The following is a 20603-nucleotide window of genomic DNA, read 5'->3' as shown; positions in this document are numbered from 1 at the left end:
GCGAAACCTCTAAATTTGCAACATGATTTTTGAACCATCCCTGCTAAAACTTCTGGATTCACATCAACAGAATGGATATGTGAAATGAATATCCTACAGACCTACACTGCAGGGTTGTAATAACAACAACAACAATCATTGGGTTATAATTTTCATCTGAACAAGTTACACACAATGTACAATGCGATAAGACACAATGCGATGTAACGAACAGATAGGAGGATATCGAACGACACGCATCAGTAGCGATCCTTTACTCTCATCCACCTCGGTCTAGAGTGCCCGATGTCACTGTTCTTTTCGATGTTGATATTTTTTTGAAGCCGCGGTCCTTTCTACTAGTTCTTTCCATTCCTTGTGAGTGCTCTCTTTCTTGGGGTCTTTTTTCTGGGTTTTTTTGTCGCCGTAAGAACGGCGACAGCGGGGGAAGAGGAGACCAGATGAACCTCCGATGGGAATCGAACCCGGTCCACCGGCTTAGTAGGCGCTTATCGTTACCACTACGCTATCTCCCCCACCGTAATGACTCTAGTTATCAGCTCACTCGACTCGAGTCACAATATTCTGATGACTCGACTTGACTCGAGTCATTGCGCGATCGCATTGCAGCGATTGAGATTGCGGTGTGCAACGAACCATTTAAAAATAGTCACGGTCCAATGACGCTGACTACGTGATCAGCTGGGTTCTCTTCGACAGATTTCCATTGTAGTTGTGCCCGTTCGTTTTTTACTGTCCTGGACAGCATTTGGCGCCCCGTCTTTATTCCAACTGAGTACTTCGCTTTTACCATCTTATAGAACGAAATATACGCGTATACCGTGACTTCCAGGTATGTAGCAAGTTATCACAATTTTTATAGCGTAACTGATCCGTCGAAAATGAAATTTCGTCCGCATTTATTTTGTTATCATAATAAATACAAGAGCCAGGTTGCAGTGAAGTGAAGGGATGCGGAGTCTTCGAGTAATTTAAGGCCCGTGTACAGCAGAATAATATGTTATGGTTGAATTAGGAAGTGTATATAAATCTATCTATAAATATTATGAGTTGAGCCAAATAAAACATTTTAAATTGAGAATAACTGACCAATCACGGCAATTAGCAGTATTTCAATATTCCAAAATAGGCCACCAGCAGCAAAGGAAATTATGCAATAATTTGATATGATTTATAATGTCAAGGCAACTAGGATATTATTAGTTGAAGAGATGAATTGGATTGGTGCATATTAATGAACCAGAAATTTATTTGTTTATTGGTAGGAAGTGGAGTTATGGAATTTTCTATATATACCATTTCGTATGCAGTACCAAGAGATTGCAACTGTATTATTATATCATGGTCAGCAAATGTTTGGAACTGACTTCTGTAATGGGGATACTATGGTACATGATCCATTCTTATAACTATACCATACCGTACTTCAGATTTGTACACATCAACCAATTTGAAGATTCAAAGTCTGTAATGCATCGCGATGAAATCTAATAAGCTTACGTCCATTTTTCAAATTTTGAGGTCCATTTTTTCCTACTTGTAGAAAATCAAGTTTTTTGTAAAATTTTCATTTTATTCATGTCATATCTTGGCTACCGGTATGCGTGCCTACTGGTACGCTTATTGTATTGTTTCAAAGATAATCATGGCCAAGATGTGGCCGAAAGAAAATGAAAACTTTGCATGAAGTTAGTAAAAGCTATTTTGATTCCACAGCAACGAATAGATCTAATGGGAGTGGCATGATCCCTAAAGTTGGATAAGCATCTTGGAAATGCACTGTGACTAACCTTGCCTGTTCCAACATGTTAAAGCTTGTGAAGTAATTGTACCCCCCAGCAGCTATCAATAATCCTGCAATATCTAAGTTTTGAATATATAAAGAAATAGTTTACGATTTAAAACCAGCATTACAACTTTATATATGGTGATAGTCTTCCTATAACACTATCTATCTGTTGCCTGAAAGTCCGAAAATACTGAATTACAGAATTAATGCAATTGTATATAATAGACTATGTAGTCAAGCTAATCAGATTTGTGCTTTATCACACATGGATATGTATTAGAATACAGTGATTAATTTTCTGTTACCTGATGATAGGAGATGTCATTATTCACATATTTTTTGTAGAGTTGTACTCATTGTACTCACCGCACAGACACGAACATAAGAGAGTGACCTTTGGTCTGAACGCCTCATGTTAATGACTTCTAGTGTACCGGCATCTCTCGAAGACACAAAGTCATTCGAGTATCATGGTCAGCAAATTATACACAAAGCCACTCGTTTTAATGTCCACTTCATAAAATAAAATATACAAAGATGTCATTTGATAGGCATATTCTATAGCCATGAGCCTACCATCTGCCAATCATGAATTATTATTTGCCTCAATTTTGGCAAATTACTCGGTCATTTAGGGATGGGTGAATTGTATGCCATACCTCACTTTCAAGTTCAACCTGCTAAACAGGCTGATAGAAGCTGTTTTGAAAATAACTTGAGGACGTATGAAGGAATTGTTGTAGGTCCAATTGGTAATTATTGCTAACGTGACTTCAGATGACTCGGGTATCATGGTGCCAAGCCTTCGTGCCATGTTGTAATCTTTGCAATCAATTTATTGTTGTCGACTGAAATTGCGTAATCAGTGATCAACAGACCAATTTCTTATACTCGTTAACGCACTATACCGGTAGTGTATTGCTATTGCAGACAAATTTTTCTATTGGTAAGTCCTTCGATTTACGAGACTCGATATGTGTGATTTCTAGAATGAAGGACGAATACACTTCGAAATTGACTGTCGACGGCAAGACATACAATTACATTGATGTTCCGAAGCTGGCTGGAGACGCTGATTATGGTGAGCATTGTTTTTCAATTATACGATGCATTGATCGTGATCATATTGATATGATTCTATTACTGGTTGACTCGAGTCATCGGAATGAAAATAGAGAATGTCTTGATTGTAAACTAGAGTTAGGACTGGTTCAGACAGAGAAATTCTTGGAATGCCTATTCATTATTGTAACTTGAGGACTTGATTACATTAAACTGCAATTCAAGATCGCCTTCCAACTGCGTTATAGTCGAAGCAGCAGAAATGCAATCGCAAATAACTGTAATTCCCTTCAGCTCGTCTGCCCTTTTCAATTCGGGTTTTACTGGAATCCGCTGTTCGGAACTGCGATGGATTTCAAGTGAAAGCGTCTGACGTGGAAGCCATTAAAGCTTGGGAGAAAACTTCCCAAACTCCGACGGAAGTAAAATTCAAGCCGGCACGAGTTGTTCTCCAGGATTTTACGTAAGTTTTGCCAACTTGTGAAGATATTTCTTGTTGTTTTCAGTAATGAAGTACATCTACAGCTTTGCCTACTGCGCCACTTACTCGAAGGCTATGATTTTAGACTAGCTCGATCTCTACAACTTTTGAGCAATACTACTTGATCTTTAGGTTGTAGGCTACAAAGTAGTTTTAAGATAAGTTTACATCACTTTGTGAGTGAAATTGTGTTAATATACCTGAGAAATAGCCCCTGTACCAGGGTAACTGAATATGTTTTCGAAAAGTGCGCAATATTTTTAGTGTCGTCAGTAATTATGCGTTGGTCTTGAAGATGCATCTTGCAACTTTGAATGTGGACAGCTCCGATAAACTGCATGCGATCCCCCGATCAAATCTACTCTTGAAAATACTTCTACTACATTTCAGACCTTCTATTTTATACTTCCACTTGAAGTGCTTTTGGCATGTCTTGAAAATCGCTACTTCTACTTGTAATTGGGTAGAAACTTATGATTTTCTTTCTACTTTTACTTTAGTAGGAATGCTGGCTAATTTGACCACCTCTGGTTTTCAAGCCCAGATATTGAGCTTTGGGTTTGATAAATAAGTAAATATTGTGAAATAGTGTGGTGCCTCTATTTGCGATACTGTCACTCGGTCAATATTTTACAATCACTTGCGTAAGCCGCTGCAATATCTTGCAATTTGCCCATATGGATGATCCAAGAATAATCCACTGTTATCGGTTTTTAACTTGCGGTCAACATCGCAATGCTAACGATAAAATATAGATCGGCTGACTGTAATTTCAAATGGGGCAGGAAATTCTGTTTCATGGATTTATAATTTTTGCATGATATCAGTTTACCTGAAAAGCAATTGAACGTTTGACTTCATTACTACATTCATGGCTTCCTTACTAGCACATACTGTAACCTGCATCCTAGCATACTGTAACCTAATTTGAACTGAACGGTTGCTACAACCTCATCCATGCGGACGGTCGGGAAATGTATCTTCGAATTATAAGAGATTTGAGCACATAAAAGTGTGTCTTTGTGGCACACTTAATCACAATTCCAATGCATAGTATCACTAAATTTATCATTACTTTCCTCTGATGCTTAGAACTGACTTAACAAACGTAATGGTGGAGCGACCAGCTTCTTGATCGGTAGGTGGTGGGCTCAATCCCCGGCCGGGTCAGACAAACACCTGATCAGCAACACTGGTATCCATGGCTCCCTGCTTGGCGCTCAGCATTACCGGGATAGGATGGAGGGATGGTGCCAGACTGAGAAAGCCTTACCAGGCTATTTCTCCACCTTAATTGTCCAGCGGCATATGCACTCATGATATGCACATGCACAGAATGTCTGTATGTATATTATGAGTCGGTGTATAGGTCTTAGTGGCAAGAAATCATCACGGTTAGAAAAAATGCAATGTCCATTGTCCTATCGCTGGTCAACTTGAAACTGTGCGTTGAATTCGAGTGAAACTTCTTTCACCGCCAATCTAAAGCGATTTACGTTGATTTCACATGCTGTGGTTTTGTTGCAGGGGAGTACCGGCCATTGTGGACTTCGCTGCAATGCGAGACGCAGTTCAAAAATTGGGAGGATCAGCGGAAAAAATCAATCCAATCTGTCCTGTGGATCTTGTGGTCGATCATTCCGTACAGGTCGATTTCACTAGAACGTGAGTTCCATAATAGGAGCAGCCTAGCCCGAAACGTAGAAGTCGTATAGCAGTCCTGAAAGCCTCAGTATGAGCAACGGACAGGTATTTATGTTACCTCCAGAGCAGTATTGGTTCTTGTTGCCTTGACAATGTGTGTTTTGATTGACTTCAATTGAATTTTGTCTACAATAATAAACGCGAATCATTTGATGGTTCTCAATTGTGTTTAGTCTACAATTTGCTGTCCTTCGCAGGGACTGAAACCACTGTACGTAACACAATGTAAGAATTTCTTCATCTGTGCAACAATTCCACATTGTTTTTATTGCGTAACAGCAGAATCACGACACAGACTACTGAGCAACTGGTGAGGTTGGCTTGCTAGTGTAGTAGTCTACTACCTAGGGCAAGGGTGTCAAACATACCGCCCGCGGGCCGCATCCGGCCCGCCAGACGATTTCATCCGGCCCGCGAAGCAATTTCGAGAAAACGTCAAAAATACTTGTAATTATCCAGCACATAACTAAGAACTGCTTAGATTTTTAGGAAGAAATACGTCAATCGCAATGAATCCCTCAAGACAGAAAATGTAGAGTATGTTCATAGGCCAGATTTTAACCACCCGACAATGGTGTTATGGTTTCACTCTAGTCATCATTAGTAAACAAGTCGCTGGCATTGACACATAATTCCAGAATGGCCAAATGTGCACACTGAGGTCAAGGGTTTTCGAAAAAATGGACTATAAAGTACTTCTTCACAAAAACGAAAACACAGATGCAAAACCGTTATACGCAGGTTACATGGAGAATAAAATAGTCACAAAATATAATTCAAATATTTGATGTTTCAAATTCCAACGTCCGCGGTTACAGTTGAATTTCTTGCATTCCTCACAACGCATATCCAGGGCTAACGCCAGATTACGACTTACACAAAGGAACCATAGAAATATGCAAACTTATATCGTCGCTAGAGCCGCAAATCATCCTACTTTTGTCAATTCCGTTGTTTGCGAATAAAGGTGCTGCTGCAATAGAGCTCCTTGATATGTTATATCATATCACGTGTATAGGCTTGTTAATAAGCTATTCAAGTGAAAAAACAAGGTCATGGATTTGAGATAACATTATAGAATTATTTGACTAGTCCGGCCCGCGAGCGATTTGAAGGTTTGAATCCGGCCCGCGACACAAGTTGAGTTTGACACCCCTGACCTAGGGTTAACGGACATCAGTATTGTAAGCGGTATATATTTTGACCATGTCGAAACAAAAGTATAAACCTGAATACATAAAATATCGATTAATGGCATGATAAGGATAATGTTTTCCACAGTGTGTGGTTTGTATAAAAAAACTTTTCTAGAAATGGCCATACAGCCCAGCCTGAGCTACACCTTGATTTGAAGTTGGCGTAAAGAAATTGAGATCCCCGCCTCAACATGGGTGTATTTTGTATATACAGTGGCACAGTGTTAGGAAAAAACGTATTCGTGGTATGCGACCGAATAAAGTTAGAGAAACGCTATCTTGATGCAACGATTTCGAATGGAACCATTTTTTCAGACCGGATGCGGCCCAGAAGAATCAAGAACGAGAATTTGAGCGGAACTCGGAAAGATTCCTTTTTCTAAAGGTGCCATTGTTGCGTCGCTATGCCACCGTAAAAACATAGAAACTAAATAAATGGAATAACCTCTTTTGTAGTGGGGTGCGCGCGCTTTCGAGAATATGATGATTATCCCTCCCGGCTCGGGTATAGTGCACCAAGTCAACTTGGAATACCTCGCCAGGGTGGTTTTTGACATGCACGGCTGGCTGTACCCGGACAGCTTGGTCGGAACCGACTCCCACACTACCATGATTAACGGATTGGGAGTGCTTGGATGGGGTGAGACTTTTAAGTGACTAGATTCCGTGATACGGTACGTGATTGCTTGCATCACTGAACAATGTAGGTAATTTTATGTCGTTACTTTTATTATTACTGGGGCCCTCGATGTCTTTGTTTACCGTGTAATGGGGCGTTGGCTTCTCAGTATGGCCTCGACTCCATAGCTGCTCGCATCTGTGCTTATCCAGGATTCAGAGGTGGTCAGAGTAATGGGCGTTTGTAGTCAAGTAGAAGTAATGACGCAGATTTCTAATCAATTGCACATTTTGTTCCGGCAATTTCACCAAGAAAAGTGTATTAAAAACATGAACTAAAAATCAGTTTCTAGTTTAAATTATCCAAGTTTAAAAAATAAGCATAGTTTTTGCCTAAAAACTGTTTGAGTAAAAGTTACATGTAGTCCAACAACACTTGTGTATCAAGGCAAAACCTCTTTGAATACTCCTAATACATTGAAATAATTCTTTACTGACCACCTCTGCCACTGCTGCCAATATTACAATTTTCCATCGTCGAATGTTGGAAGAGAGATATTTGAATTGCGCTTTGGTGTAAGGAATTTAGCAATCTCGTTTGGCGATAATTTGCTGGGTTGAGAACCCAATTTGTCGTTGTCTGGTGCCGGTATGCTTGTATTGTACACCAGCATTTATTTCTGAACACTTTCTTACTGCTAAGCAGAAAGCCTAATTGCTATACATTTAAAAATGTGTCGCTTGCACAGCTCAACCGGCAATGAATTTTGTGCGTAGCACCAATCTCTAGTGGGGCAAGTTTGACTTTTTGGTATCAGTCTTCGGTCCTTCGCTACAACTCCTCTGTTTCACTCAGAATCCAATCTATTACTTGCAAGATTTTGTCCACCTTACAATGTCATCGAGAGCCTGTTTGCAATGTGTTCACGTCTCTCTAGACTAGTCATGAACATAATCTTTTTGCAGGTGTTGGCGGTATCGAAGCAGAAGCCGTAATGCTGGGTCAGGCCATATCGATGGTCCTTCCCGAAGTGGTGGGCTACAAAATCACCGGGAGAATTCACTCCCTGGCCACTTCGACCGATGTCGTTCTCACAATCACAAAGGTACCTCGAATTACCGTCCTTGCCTTTCCCCGTTCAAATATAGATCTTTTTTTTGTCCAGCACCTCCGAAAGGTTGGCGTCGTCGGAAAGTTTGTGGAATTTTTCGGCCCCGGCGTTTCGTTTCTTTCCATCGCAGACCGGGCCACTATTTCGAATATGTGTCCAGAGTACGGCGCGACGGCCGGGTTCTTCCCGGTGGACCAGAAAAGTATTGAGTATCTAACAAAAACAGGTAACGGCAATATCCTTGATACGTTACCATTAATGTTTTTTTCTGCTTCTGTTCCTACTAGCATTAGCGACCGCATGTAACAGTTTACCTCTTATGGGAAACTAAGAGTTTTTGTGGATTTCATTATTCTGCATTATTGTCCCATTCATTAGTACCAAATGTTACCTAGCTATTCTATCCTATGCTATTCTTGCTAGTCACCAGAGATGGTCAGTAACGGAGTACTTGAGTCTGTTATACCTGTATGTTTGCATGTCTGTATACCTGTCTGTTATACTTATATTACTTACTCTAGTGGTTATGTTTTTAGGCGACTTTTGTTTCTACTTTAATTTTTTGGCTAAGCTATTCACTTTTTACTCCTTGCATTCTGTAGAGTAGAAGTAGTTAAGTATAAGCTTACATCACTATTACAAGTGAAATTGTCATAAATACTAGACGAAGCGGCTCCTGCGTGATGTAACGCAGCGTATGTTCGAAAATACACAGGTCGCGATTCCGCGAAAGTCCAGGTCATTGAAGAGTATCTGCGAAAGGTGAAAATGTTCCGCGACTATTCCAACGAAAAGGAAGACCCAGTCTTCTCGCAGGTACCGCGAAATATCGTGTTTGAGAATAATCGCTGAGCCACTGATTTATGGGGGATCATGTCCATTGGTTTTGCGGGTCGCTATCTCGCTAAGCTCTAGTGTACGAGCAGCTTTGAAGTACACGCATTTTTTTTAAGTTTCTGGTTACTGAAATACATGCTGCTTGTCCTTGAAAAGTTATTTAGTCATCAAAAATTATGCTTTCTGGAGATGCATTACGTAAAGACGTTGCTTTTAAAAACCTCGGCAACATAGTTAAAACTTGGTTAATATTTTCTTCTCGCTGTAGAAGCCTCACAACCTCAATTTTTTGTTTCTTGTGAGGGTACCCAACCCATATTTGAATCGAGAAATACAGTGACAGTATTTCTGGAAGAAAACCTTCAAGTTGAACAAATCGTCCAAAAATACTCTACTATGTGATGATTTGCGAAGCAACTTTTGTCGGATTCTGTGTTTTATGAGCAACCAGTTTCAAGTTGTTACGCTCGTGAGGCATTTTACGTTCGACATCGTTAATATCAGTGCAACAAGTCATTTGGCAAAGACGTAGGCATTCGTTCGTAATTCCAGGTAGTGGAGCTGGATTTAGCCACCATCGTTCCGTCGCTGTCAGGGCCAAAGCGTCCGCAGGACCGAGTGTCCGTCACTGATATGCAGAAAGATTTCAAGGAATGCCTAACAAACAAAGTAAATTACGTGATGTTAGAGCGTGGTGCGTCCGATACTAGTAAACAATCCATTCAGGTTGGCTTCAAAGGGTTCGGACTCGAGCCTGAAAAGTTGCACGGCGGCGCGGTGTTCCGTTACGAGAACGAGGAGTACAAATTGAATCACGGCAGCGTTGTGATAGCCGCCATCACGTCGTGCACCAACACCAGCAATCCTACCGTCATGCTGGGATCAGGTATGTTGCGCGGGTCGTGTTTTGAGAATGTTCACAGCTGTAGAATGGAGTGCTAGTTGGTAATAGTGGTGCGGGCAAGAGCGGCTTGTTAGACCTGGTTGGGCTGCGAATTGGCTTGCCGGTTTAGATTTCATGTACGAAAACCAGGGTGGGGGGTACTACTAGGAGTTGACCTCGCTGCTCAAGTAGAAGCGGAAGTGACACCGTAAGTTTCCACTCCATTATGAGTACAAAATGCGATTTCCAAGGCATGTCGAAACTACTCCCTGAAAGTTGAAGTAGAAAATAAAAGATCTAAAGGAAGTGGTTTGATGAAATGGATTTGGTCAGGGGGTCGCATCAAAATTGCAAGATGTCTTTTCGCGACTGCAACGACTTATTACACTCCAAATTGGTGCAATCTTCAGCTACATATTTGTTTCCGCCGACATGGGCTATTTCACATGATTTTTGTGACAATTTCACTTGTAACAGTGAAATGCAAACTTGTCCCATAACCGATGTTCCCATTAATTTTTTTCATGAGTCTACGCGTACTCACCAATCGCGCGGTCCGAACAGTGTGTACTGACTAAAGAAAAAGGTCATCATTTCGGCTTTTTTGAGCGCAGCTTAGATTTACTGTGGGTAGAGACCGTGTCAGCACTGCGCAATCGCGCACGTGTGGCTTAGAGGGAACAGTGCCCATAACTACTTTCTACGTTACCAAAACAAAGTGTAAAAGTAATCATTTCGCCAAAAAACGCTCAATTAGGTGTAAAAGTAATCCTTAAATGTAACCACTTCAGGTATAACCTACTTTGATACTTTTTTTCGCTTGTAATTGAGTAGAAATGGGGTTACTTCTACTTCGACTTGGAGAAAGGACACTGGCTACTTTGACCATCCGTGCTGTATAATATACTTTCGTAACGCAATGCATTCCCGCCGGCTATCATATAATTCGTGTCATTCAGGAATTTTGGCTCGTAACGCCGTCCAGCGCGGCTTGAAAGTCGCTCCATACATCAAGACGAGTCTCTCCCCGGGTAGCGGCGTGGTCACGTATTACCTCAAGGACAGCGGGGTGCTGCCGTACCTCGAAAAGCTGGGGTGTGTCGGTTTTCCGTGAACTTTGGGACCTTGGAAAATTTTTAATTTCCCGTGCTTCGTTTAGGTTCGACATCGTCGGCTATGGTTGCATGACTTGCATCGGTAACAGCGGCCCTATACCCGAGCCGGTCGAGGCTGCGATTACAGACGTACGTTGCATTGTGTGCTTATTCTAAGTGGATTTTTTGCTTGAATCGAAACTTGCTTATAGAGCCTGAAAGCCCGTTAATTAGTATCAAATGAAATCTGCTTATAATACGAACAGTTTTGTATGCATACTGCAGAAATACTAATTTTGTGAACAGTGTTTTTTGATGGGCTTCCATAACTTTTATTAGAGAATGAAGTAGGTAGGCTATAGCTTCAATCTTTAGGCATTTAGACCAAATGTGACCGTGAAATAAGTAACGTACAATACGCTACTGGTCGTCATACGCTTGTGTTGCTGCAATGATATGTTAATTACGCAGAACGGACTTGTGTGCTGCGGCGTCCTGTCTGGAAATCGTAATTTTGAAGGACGCATCCATCCCAACACGCGGGCAAACTACCTCGCGTCGCCGATGCTGGTCGTGGCGTACGCGCTTGCCGGGACCGTGGACATCGACTTTGAGACGCAACCGATCGGTGAGTATGTTTTTCGATATATGGCATGGTCAGTAATGGGCATATTGCTTCCAGAACTTGAAAAAACGAATCAAGTACCAATTTTGAGAGTTCGAGTCGGGCGATGAGAAACGATGTTGCTACGTACTGAGATATATTGGCTCCTTGTTATTTTATGAAGGAAATTGTCATTGCTATACTTTCTTGTCACTCCGAGAGCCTTGAAAGCTCGATACGAGGTAGCATATCATTCAATACAGGCGGCAGAAGACTACCTCTTTCACGGCTACGACATTTATGTACAGTAGTGACCGAAAGTGGTATTGTCTTGAATTGCAATGGCATTATTATTATCAGCAAATTTGACATCATTCATATAAACGAGTGGAATCATCATTATTTACATTGTTTGACGCGTAAAATATACGTATTTGGACACTTGGGGTCCCTCATAATGACTGGCACTTCAAGCTTCATGTTCGACTCTGAGATGTCGATTATATCCAGCCCTAGTCATAACTAGTTACTGGATTCGTGTCAAGTTACGGCATGTTGGGTACCGTCGTACCGGTATTCTCATTTTGTAGTTTCCACCCCCTTGGAAAGTTGTATAGTCGCGTCTCTACTTTGGGGTATTGGCTGGTAACATTGTGAAACTTCAGTGGATTTCAAAATTTCGGCATCCGTTACAAACTGTTAATCAGACAAACACTAATTACTTCTTCAGGCCACGGCCCGAAGGGCGACGCGGTCTACCTCCGCGACATCTGGCCCACCCGGACTCAAATTCAGGAAGTCGAGAAGCAGTTTGTTCTCCCGAAAATGTTCACCGAAGTGTACGGAAAAATCACGGTACGCTAGCGCTTTCGCTTCCGGTGGAGAGGCGAAAACGACGGAGCCGTGTTTGCTTTCAGGAGGGAACCGATCAATGGAGATCGCTAGATGCGCCCGCGAGTATTCTCTATCCGTGGAAGGAAGAATCTACGTACATACGTTCGCCACCGTTTTTCAAAACCATGGTATTCCATTTTATGGCTTATACGGCGTTGCCATCTTCATGACCAAAAACTAAGTACAGTAAAATAACTTCGAAATTTGTATATTTGTAAACTGATGAAAAAAGTTTCCCAGTCTTAACTTCTTCTGTTCACGGTCTTTCGGTGACCATTTGACCCAGTACTAATCATGGGCTCTCATATATGAGGACATTGTAGTTTTGTAGGACATCACTCTTCAAAATGAAGACATTTGACCCAGTACTAATCATGGGCTCTCATATATAAGGACATTGTAGTTTTGTAGGACATCACTCTTCAAAATGAAGACAAATCTTAGTTATAAGACCTGTATGCCGTGTACGGGGACCTGTACCGGTAGTTAGCAACCTCTTTTCTCTCCATGCAATTCCAGTGTTCTGAGGCTGTTCCACGCTGTTGGCATTACATTTCCAAAAAATCAATATTGAACCACACGTGACACGCAAGAATACGGAGTGCAAGGATGTTTTATAACGTTGCTGGTTGTGAATCTAGTGGAAAAATTCTCGTAGAAAGTCAGTTGCATACAAATTTTAGTGATATTTCTGCCGCGATTGGCAATAGATATCAAAATATCATGAAAGCAAGTCTTCATATTGTTGATGAAGTTTTGTTGGATAAGTTTTTGCAATTTTTTCAATAAAAATTCTATTAAAAATTCAATATCGAAATATACGGAACACACGCCTGGTGACTTTTTTCAGGTTGATTATGTTTTGTTAATAATAAAACCCGCTCTCTTTTTTCCTAATTTCTCTCAACCAACCTGAACTCAACTTTAACATATCAGACTAGGAGCTAAATTAGAAAGTTGCACAACCGTAACGTATACATTATCCGGCGGTGTTGAGCTCTTTCAATTTCAAAGGTGCAAGTATCGTTTGATGTCTGTTGATAAGTGGCACTCTTGAAATCGATGTTGTATAATTATAGGGATTAATAATGAAAAATGTCATAATCCCAGTTGTACTTCTAACTCAGTGGTTCTTAACCTTTTTTCGTCCAGCGCCCCCTTTCAAAAATTATCGTGCTCCAGCGCCCCCCTCAACTTTATATTGTAAGGAATGTAATAAAGACAATGAGTAAGAGGGAGGACCGTAACAGCACTTCGTCAACCCCCCTAAAAACGATTGCCTTGCGCACCCATAGCGTGATAAACCGAACTTCTGAGGGCTTCGCCTCCACGAACCCCATATCGTGGTTTTGATGGTCAGCAAAGTTTGTGTGGCCTGGTCGCCCTACGTACCAAAATTTTCTATAATGCATGATAATTACATATTTTCTATAATGCATGGTAATTACATTTATAAGTCGCTACGGTATAAACTTTTTATCCTCTCAGCCCACGTAATCAGATTTACCAGTAGCACTGAGTGAGCTGTTGTATAGGAAAATAAAGGGCACGTAATTAATAATTGAACATATTCGGGCGTGCCCGCAGCTACAATTATTCGTTACCAGGGCCGTAACTAGGGTTAGTTCAGATATCAATAATTTTCACTATCCGGATAACGGATATATCCGGATATTTTGGAATTTATCTAACCGGTTAACCGGATAATAACTGCTAAGTGAGATAATCGATTTCATTAGGTCTGCATGTAAAACGGATCGTAAAATCATTACACAGTGTTATTGTAGAGTACCTACCTACGCGCGCAGTATGAGCGAATACGAGAAAAACCATGCAATTTTAATGTTCACTGCTTCTGCAATGCCCTCTTTATAAAGCACAGATGCATCAATTGTGGGATCCTGTAGCCGGGACCGTCATTTTGTAACAAAGAGTCCACGTTCATTGAATGCTTTTTCAGCTTCCACAGAAGTGGGCTGAATAGAAAGCAGCGCTTCGTAGAGGGTCAAAAGGTTGGCAGGTCGTACGCCGGAAACTTCAACGGCTTTACATCTTTTTGACCATCCTTATGTTTAGGTTTGGAGTACTAGAAGGACGACTAGCTGATGTCGATGTCATTCAGTTTCGCGGTGTCACTCTCAGAATCACTAATTAGAATAAACTTAACGGCATATCGTCAACAAGCCATGGAGAGATAGGAACCAATGCATGCTGGGTCCGAGATAGTTAGGCCAGCGATTATATCGTTCGTAGGCCTATTGCAGATGCGATTGTGTAGGTCAACGATAATATCGTGAGCACCAAGACAATGAAGATGCGATTGTGCAGGCCAGCGATGGAATAGTGCGTACAGTACAATGACCTAATTTAACGATCTTCTCAGCAGGAGATCGCGTCACATTACTTTGTGCAATGTGTACATACGCATCTCGCTAATTGGCAACACGCTTCTCGTTAATCGGCCGCGCCAACACTGAATACGACTTATTGAAGCTTACTAAAACGTATAAAATGCATTAGCAACGATTCTTTTTTATCCGGTTAACCGGCAGAAAAATATCCGGATATCAGATAGTGAAAATACCTGCGGTTAACCGGTTAACCGTTATCCGGATAATCCAACCCTAGCCGTAACAGCACTTCGTCAGCCCCCCTCCCCAAACATAAAACGTTGGTCCTGGGCCCCCATCGGGTGATAAACCAAACTTCCGGGGGACTTCGCTCCCAGACCCCCATTAGGCTGTCAGCTATTTGCTGATAGCCTATTAGGTATCTACATTGGGTGTCCATTTACTGAGGGAGCTAATCTCGCCTAGTCGCGCGAAGTGCGAAAAATTTCACTAATTAATGATTGAATTGGTCAATATCATCGGGAATTGCATGTAAATTGAGATCAATTTTTATCCTCTCTCTGCTCACGTAAACACATTTACCGGTAGAGCTGAGTGAGGTGCAATGTTCCCTCTAAGCTGCGCACGTGCACAGTGCTGACACGGTCTCTGCGCACAGAAAATCTACGTTGCGCACAACAAATCCGGAGTTATTACCTTTTTTTAGTCGTTACGCACTGTTGTCCAAGGGTCAGCGCAGTGAGTTGTTGAGTGAGCGCAGACTCATCAAAACTTAAAGCGAACATTGCGAGGTTTCTTAGAAACTGTAGGGCCCGTTACCAATAATTAAACATATTCGGGCGGGCGAACCCGTTGGTATGACTTCGTTGCATGATGTTATTTTGTGACCCCCTGTCTGCTATATCAAAAAATATAGAATCGCTCAACGGGGATATCGCCCAACAGGAATATCCCTGTCGCCCAATCGTACTAAACTAAAAGACGCACACGATTTCAGATTGGTATTTCTTCACTGACATATAATATTTCCCTGCCAGATGGAATTCGTCTTCTGGGGTTCAGATTGCCGAGAAAAGAACATTCGGTGTCATTCATTTAGGCGCCCATTGACAATTAAACCTATATGTATTTTGAAGGCTATATGTAACGAAGTTTTCGGTGTTAATTTGCTCTCAATACTCATTCAGGATATGTCCTACCACCACATCATCTACTGCGAAGCCATTTTTCTCCAGCGCCCCCCATACCGCCCCCCTGAGCCCAGCGCCCCCCATATCGCCCCCTGAGCGTTTCCGCCCCCCTTCAAAGTCGCCAGCGCCCCCTGGGGGGCGCTGGGGGCAAGGTTAAGAACCACTGTTCTAACTGAACGAGACTGCAGAAGAACACCCGAATGTATTGATTGAAACACCTGTTTCGCCAGACTTGAAATATACCCGACGCTTGTTCACATGTAGTGCCAGGATTCAACGAGAAATGTAAAACGATCTCCTACATTTATATGTGCTTTCAAGAGAAAATTTATTTGTCCAATGTTATTTTTGACAGACTATCGACCCGCCAAAGTTCAGTGCAATAAGAGACGCAAATGCCCTTCTCTTCGTCGGAGACAGCGTCACCACCGATCATATCTCTCCTGCGGGATCCATCAGCCGCACTTGCCCGGCCGCGCGCTATCTTGCAAAGCATGGGTTGGTAATCCTGCCTACTATCGTCAGTAATAAAGTACTGCAACTTCGCTTTGCCAGAGTTGTTATGTTGTAGAGTGCCTGCACTTTTAATTGAAAAGATTTTTCGGTGAACCTGCCTACTCTTTACAATTTTGCAACAAACGATGCATTCATATTGGCAATTTATTCACTTGAAGCTAAGTTTCAACTGAGAACTTGGATTTTAAATAGTGGAAAATTGATTTGTGAGGAGATATCGATTTATGAGTGAAATTTTCATGGCCTCTGTGTTACGGCAACTGAAAACATTGAGAATCCACTGCTTATCCAAGTGGTTACGTGTTTAAACTGCTCCCACTTCTACACTTTTGAAGCCTTAGGCGTACTTGGTTTTTTGGTTTTAGATTTTTTCAAGTAGACGGTAGTATTCTGATTCGCGTCACTTTCAATAGAAGATTGCCATGACAGATCCTTAGAACCGTTGATCTAGTAGAAAAAATCACCTCGGTTGTATCGCGAGATTTTGTGACAGGCTGAAACCGAAAGACTTCAACTCGTACGGCAGTCGGCGTGGCAACGACGAGATCATGGCCCGCGGCACATTCGCGAACATACGACTGAAAAACAAGCTGATCGGCAAGGAAGCTCCCAAAACTGTCCATGTGCCGTCTGGGGAAATTGTGTGTTGTTCTGCCAGTTTCGAAACATCAAAAAGGTTTTTCATTGAAAAAGTTTTCTTGTCGCAGATGGACGTGTTTGACGCGGCGATGCGGTATAAAGAGGAATCCAGGCAGCTTATCATTGTGGCCGGAAGGGACTATGGGACAGGGTCTAGTCGGGATTGGGCCGCGAAAGGACCGTGGATTCTGGTGAGTATGGTGACGTTGTTGGAGTAAGCCGGCTAAATGAAATTAGTCGTAATTTCGGGCTCAATTTCAGTTGTTTGTGTGGGCAACATCGAATAGCTGAGTGATCCGTTTCTGGTATTATCGGGTATTATGCTAAACATGTATTAAAATTCTCATTGATAAAAAATATCTTTAAATTGCTCCACGCAGCATGTAAGTAACCATGCCGGACTATCGCCAATGTATCGATTCACTGGGAAACAAACGATTCGTCCCCCTCATTGTTCATCAGTTTCGGGTGTGATGTCATATCGCCGCCCTTTTTGCCTTCCAGGTCCAACCCTGCTGTCTTCTTTCAAACCATTTGATTTGAGTCCCGTGGTGTAGCTCGGGAGCACACGGCGCCACCCCTCGTTAAACTATTGACTCCGATATTGTGACGTCTTTCATATTCATGACATAATGAATTTTCTCGTACAAGCACTTGTGGACTAGAATATAAGGCGAGTGCCGTGGCTTTGAAGTTCCAGGCTAGAGACGCCCAAACTTTTTCGAAAGCGGACTAACTTTGGTTGGGTACCGCTGACCACTTTCGTCTCAATTATCCAACACTCGCTGTACTGTTGTCTGGAAAACAAATCAATCAAAACAAATGAAGGCCAATCATTTCAGGTTGTGGCAGCATTGCGGTAAACTTGAGCATGTTTTTTCTCGCTATCAGGTAGGTATTAACTAAAAATAAATGATCACTTTCGCTTTCTATGACTTTGAAGTAAATCTATAAATGTGACGTGTATTTTCACGATCTCGACTTCAAAAAAGATGAAGACTTTCATTAACGGCATGATTCATTGATTCATGATTCATTACCGGCTGTGGCAGTTGCTGCATGAATTTTTCCCTCTTACGAGCAATTTGATAGGGAGGATGACGCGGGTAACACAAAATCGTCTTTTGCAAGCCGCCTTTACCACAGCGGAGTTAACAAAAAATATGAGATGAAATTGGTGATATTTTTACGAGAATAGAAGAATACAAATCATAAAAGAACTAGACTGACATTTCTGCCATGAAACAATGTCAAATTTGGGGGAGTCCAGCCATACTATTCTGTACAGATTCCCACTAAGAATTACAAAATCCCAATCCCCAATTAAGAACTATTGCCCTAACCTAAACCTATATGTACAAATATACCATGCTATTGTATCGCATGCAGCGATCTGACCATCGCATTTTAGGGCATCCGGGCTGTAATCGCCGAGTCTTTCGAACGCATCCACCGGTCCAATCTAGTGGGCATGGGTATCGTGCCTCTTCAATTCGCGGAGGGCGCCACGGCCGAGTCGCTCGGGTTAAACGGAAAGGAACGCTATACCATCGACATACCTGAAGAGCTCAAGCCAGGCATGATCGTCGAAGTAACGGTAAGAGAGTAATTACCTTTTTCTACGGAGCTTCCTAAACTGTGGTCCACGGACTAGTTTTAATGTCTCCGTGAAAGGGCAATGTTGAAACTATAACTATAAACTGTAAAAGCACATTGTCCGTATGTCCATACCATTCTTATTTTCAGTGCTCACCGCAGGTCAAAATAGCGACACTGGCGATAAGAGCACTGCTGGTGTTCCGACGACCCATTTTTTATTTAATTGTTGAGGCAACTGTGGTTATGCACTTTGAGAAATAACATTTCTTAGGCCAAGTCAGTAATGTTCACCGTAAGTACCCGAAATTGTCAATGTAGTTAGTGTTTGTGCTCGGGTAGAAGGAATGTTGTAAATTTCTGTTCTATTATAAGTAGAAATAGTAATTTAAAAGACATAAAAATTACTTAAAGTGGAATTATTCAAGTTAGTAGTTTCAGCAAATACATTAGGTTGAGGGTTCGCAAAATTTTAAGATAATCTGAGGTGGGGATGGCCATTTTCGAAATTGAACGAGATATTTTTGATTCTTGAGCAAACTGAGTGATGGCACAATAAACAGGTGCAATTTTCCAAAATATATTCAGTTACTGTGGTTTTTTCGCCCAGTTGACACAACATTTTCCCTCACACGAGTGATGGATGAATATTCCAAAACTACCTTTTACTTAACAGCAGTATTGATGTGGAAAGTAAGTAGTTTTGCCTAAAAACTGTTGAGTATAAATAGAAGTATTCTAAAACCATAATTGCTTTAGTACTTGGAAAAAGGAAAAGCAATTCGCCACTGACCTCCTATATCACGGTGAAGTAGAAGTACTTTTGCTTTTTCCAGGTCAATCTTACTTTTATAGTTTTGACTCTCGAGGCAAGTCATTTTCAATTCACCCGAGTCATAGTATTGTGACTCGAGTCAGAGTCCAAGTTATTTTTTTCACTGTTCAATCCAGTTCAACCCACTTTTTCCAACTCTGCTCCGGTGATAAAGAATGACTCGCATTCATAACATGGTAATTTTCCTCAGTCCTAACAGTTTCTGGCGCTATTTTCCTAGTAGCATGACTGATAGACTAGATACCATAGCGAGGTGACTTTACTATTCTTCGAAGTTTCTATGAAATCTTTGTCTTGGCCGTCCTAGTCTCGAGTCGTATGACTTGGTTCGAGTCATTCACAATGACTCGAGTACAAGTCGAGTCAATACACAAATTCATGAGTCAAGTCGAGTCATTACAACCCTGGCATTTTCAGAGTACTCGAGTAGGTTTATTGCCTGCTTTCACTACGTACTCAAGTGGGTTACCACTTACTAGTTTTTGGGACAGTCAGCTTCAAGGAACACGTTTCATTTCAGACCGACACCGGCAAACGGTTCGCTACCACGATGCGTTTCGACACCGACGTGGAATTGCAATATTTCAGACACGGCGGTATTTTGAACTACATGATCAGGTCCATGATCTAACTTGCTGCATACGAGAACAGCGTACCGCCTCTCTTTTTTCTGACTTAGCGACAGATTTTGCCAATTCGCAGTACTAATTTTATAGTCGCTAGTCATTATTATCGGTTTCTGGCTACAGCTTTCTATTTTAGCCGCCGGTCTGTACGAAATTTTATCGGATGCATATTATGGTAGCTTATATTATATGTTCACTTGAACGCATTCAATTACGTATTGCTTCGATACTTTGCTATGCTGATTTTTGTAGCGATCGTATGTGTGGTGGTGGTCAAAACGGAATTTACTTGGGCTGTGCCATGGTGCGAAGTCAAATGATTGATGTTATAGAAAATATCGATGCAATGTCCGGAATCACGGGTCCCTGCACCCGACTGCCTTTGTTTTTTCATGGGTTTGATCGCGCTAGCGGTTCATAGTACTGACGTGACGATGCTGGCGTTTTGCTGCTCGTTATATCCGGGTATTTTATGTCTGTGTAATTTCAATAAACTCTTATGCCAATTCTGGTGTTTTTTTTACCGATGTAGCGGTTTAGGCCGGTGTTATGGCGAGGGCCGTGGGCTGTGTACAG

The 20603-nt window shown here is 41.7% G+C and overlaps 2 protein-coding genes across 4 annotated transcripts in view; one reads left to right on the top strand and one right to left on the bottom strand.

The window, feature by feature from the left end:
• The window catches only part of LOC145442220 (alpha-tocopherol transfer protein-like), a 234018-nt gene that overhangs the window by 32789 nt on the left and 180626 nt on the right, over positions 1-20603 (bottom strand). The window lies entirely within an intron of this gene.
• Positions 672-20533, top strand: LOC145443836 (cytoplasmic aconitate hydratase-like). The gene is made up of 21 exons (XM_080321794.1): positions 672-832; positions 2779-2870; positions 3146-3314; positions 4860-4997; positions 6548-6617; positions 6689-6872; positions 7817-7956; positions 8017-8188; positions 8678-8778; positions 9352-9468; positions 9526-9685; positions 10642-10777; positions 10842-10926; positions 11248-11404; positions 12111-12235; positions 12298-12402; positions 16171-16313; positions 16825-16972; positions 17039-17161; positions 18382-18567; positions 19922-20533. The coding sequence occupies exons 2-21, from the start codon at positions 2780-2782 to the stop codon at positions 20030-20032; spliced, it is 2661 nt and encodes an 886-aa protein (XP_080177920.1). The 5' UTR covers positions 672-832; position 2779; the 3' UTR covers positions 20033-20533.

The sequence above is a fragment of the Botryllus schlosseri genome, chromosome 7 (genome assembly GCF_051294905.1).
Source record: "Botryllus schlosseri isolate E-star chromosome 7, Bs_hap1, whole genome shotgun sequence".
NCBI classification, from domain to species: Eukaryota; Metazoa; Chordata; class Ascidiacea; order Stolidobranchia; family Styelidae; genus Botryllus; species Botryllus schlosseri.
The sequence above is the reverse complement of the archived record's forward strand: the minus strand, read 5'-3'. Positions and strand labels throughout refer to the sequence as shown.

What these genes read in the sequence shown, in the direction of transcription:
- LOC145443836 (XM_080321794.1), top strand. Translation starts at nt 2,780, where the DNA reads ATGAAGGACGAATACACTTCGAAATTGACTGTCGACGGCAAGACATAC. An exon ending in GTTGTTCTCCAGGATTTTAC is followed by an intron (nt 3,315 to 4,859) that starts GTAAGTTTTGCC and finishes GTTTTGTTGCAG; the next exon opens with GGGAGTACCGGCCATTGTGG. An exon ending in CGAAAGGACCGTGGATTCTG is followed by an intron (nt 17,162 to 18,381) that starts GTGAGTATGGTG and finishes ATCGCATTTTAG; the next exon opens with GGCATCCGGGCTGTAATCGC.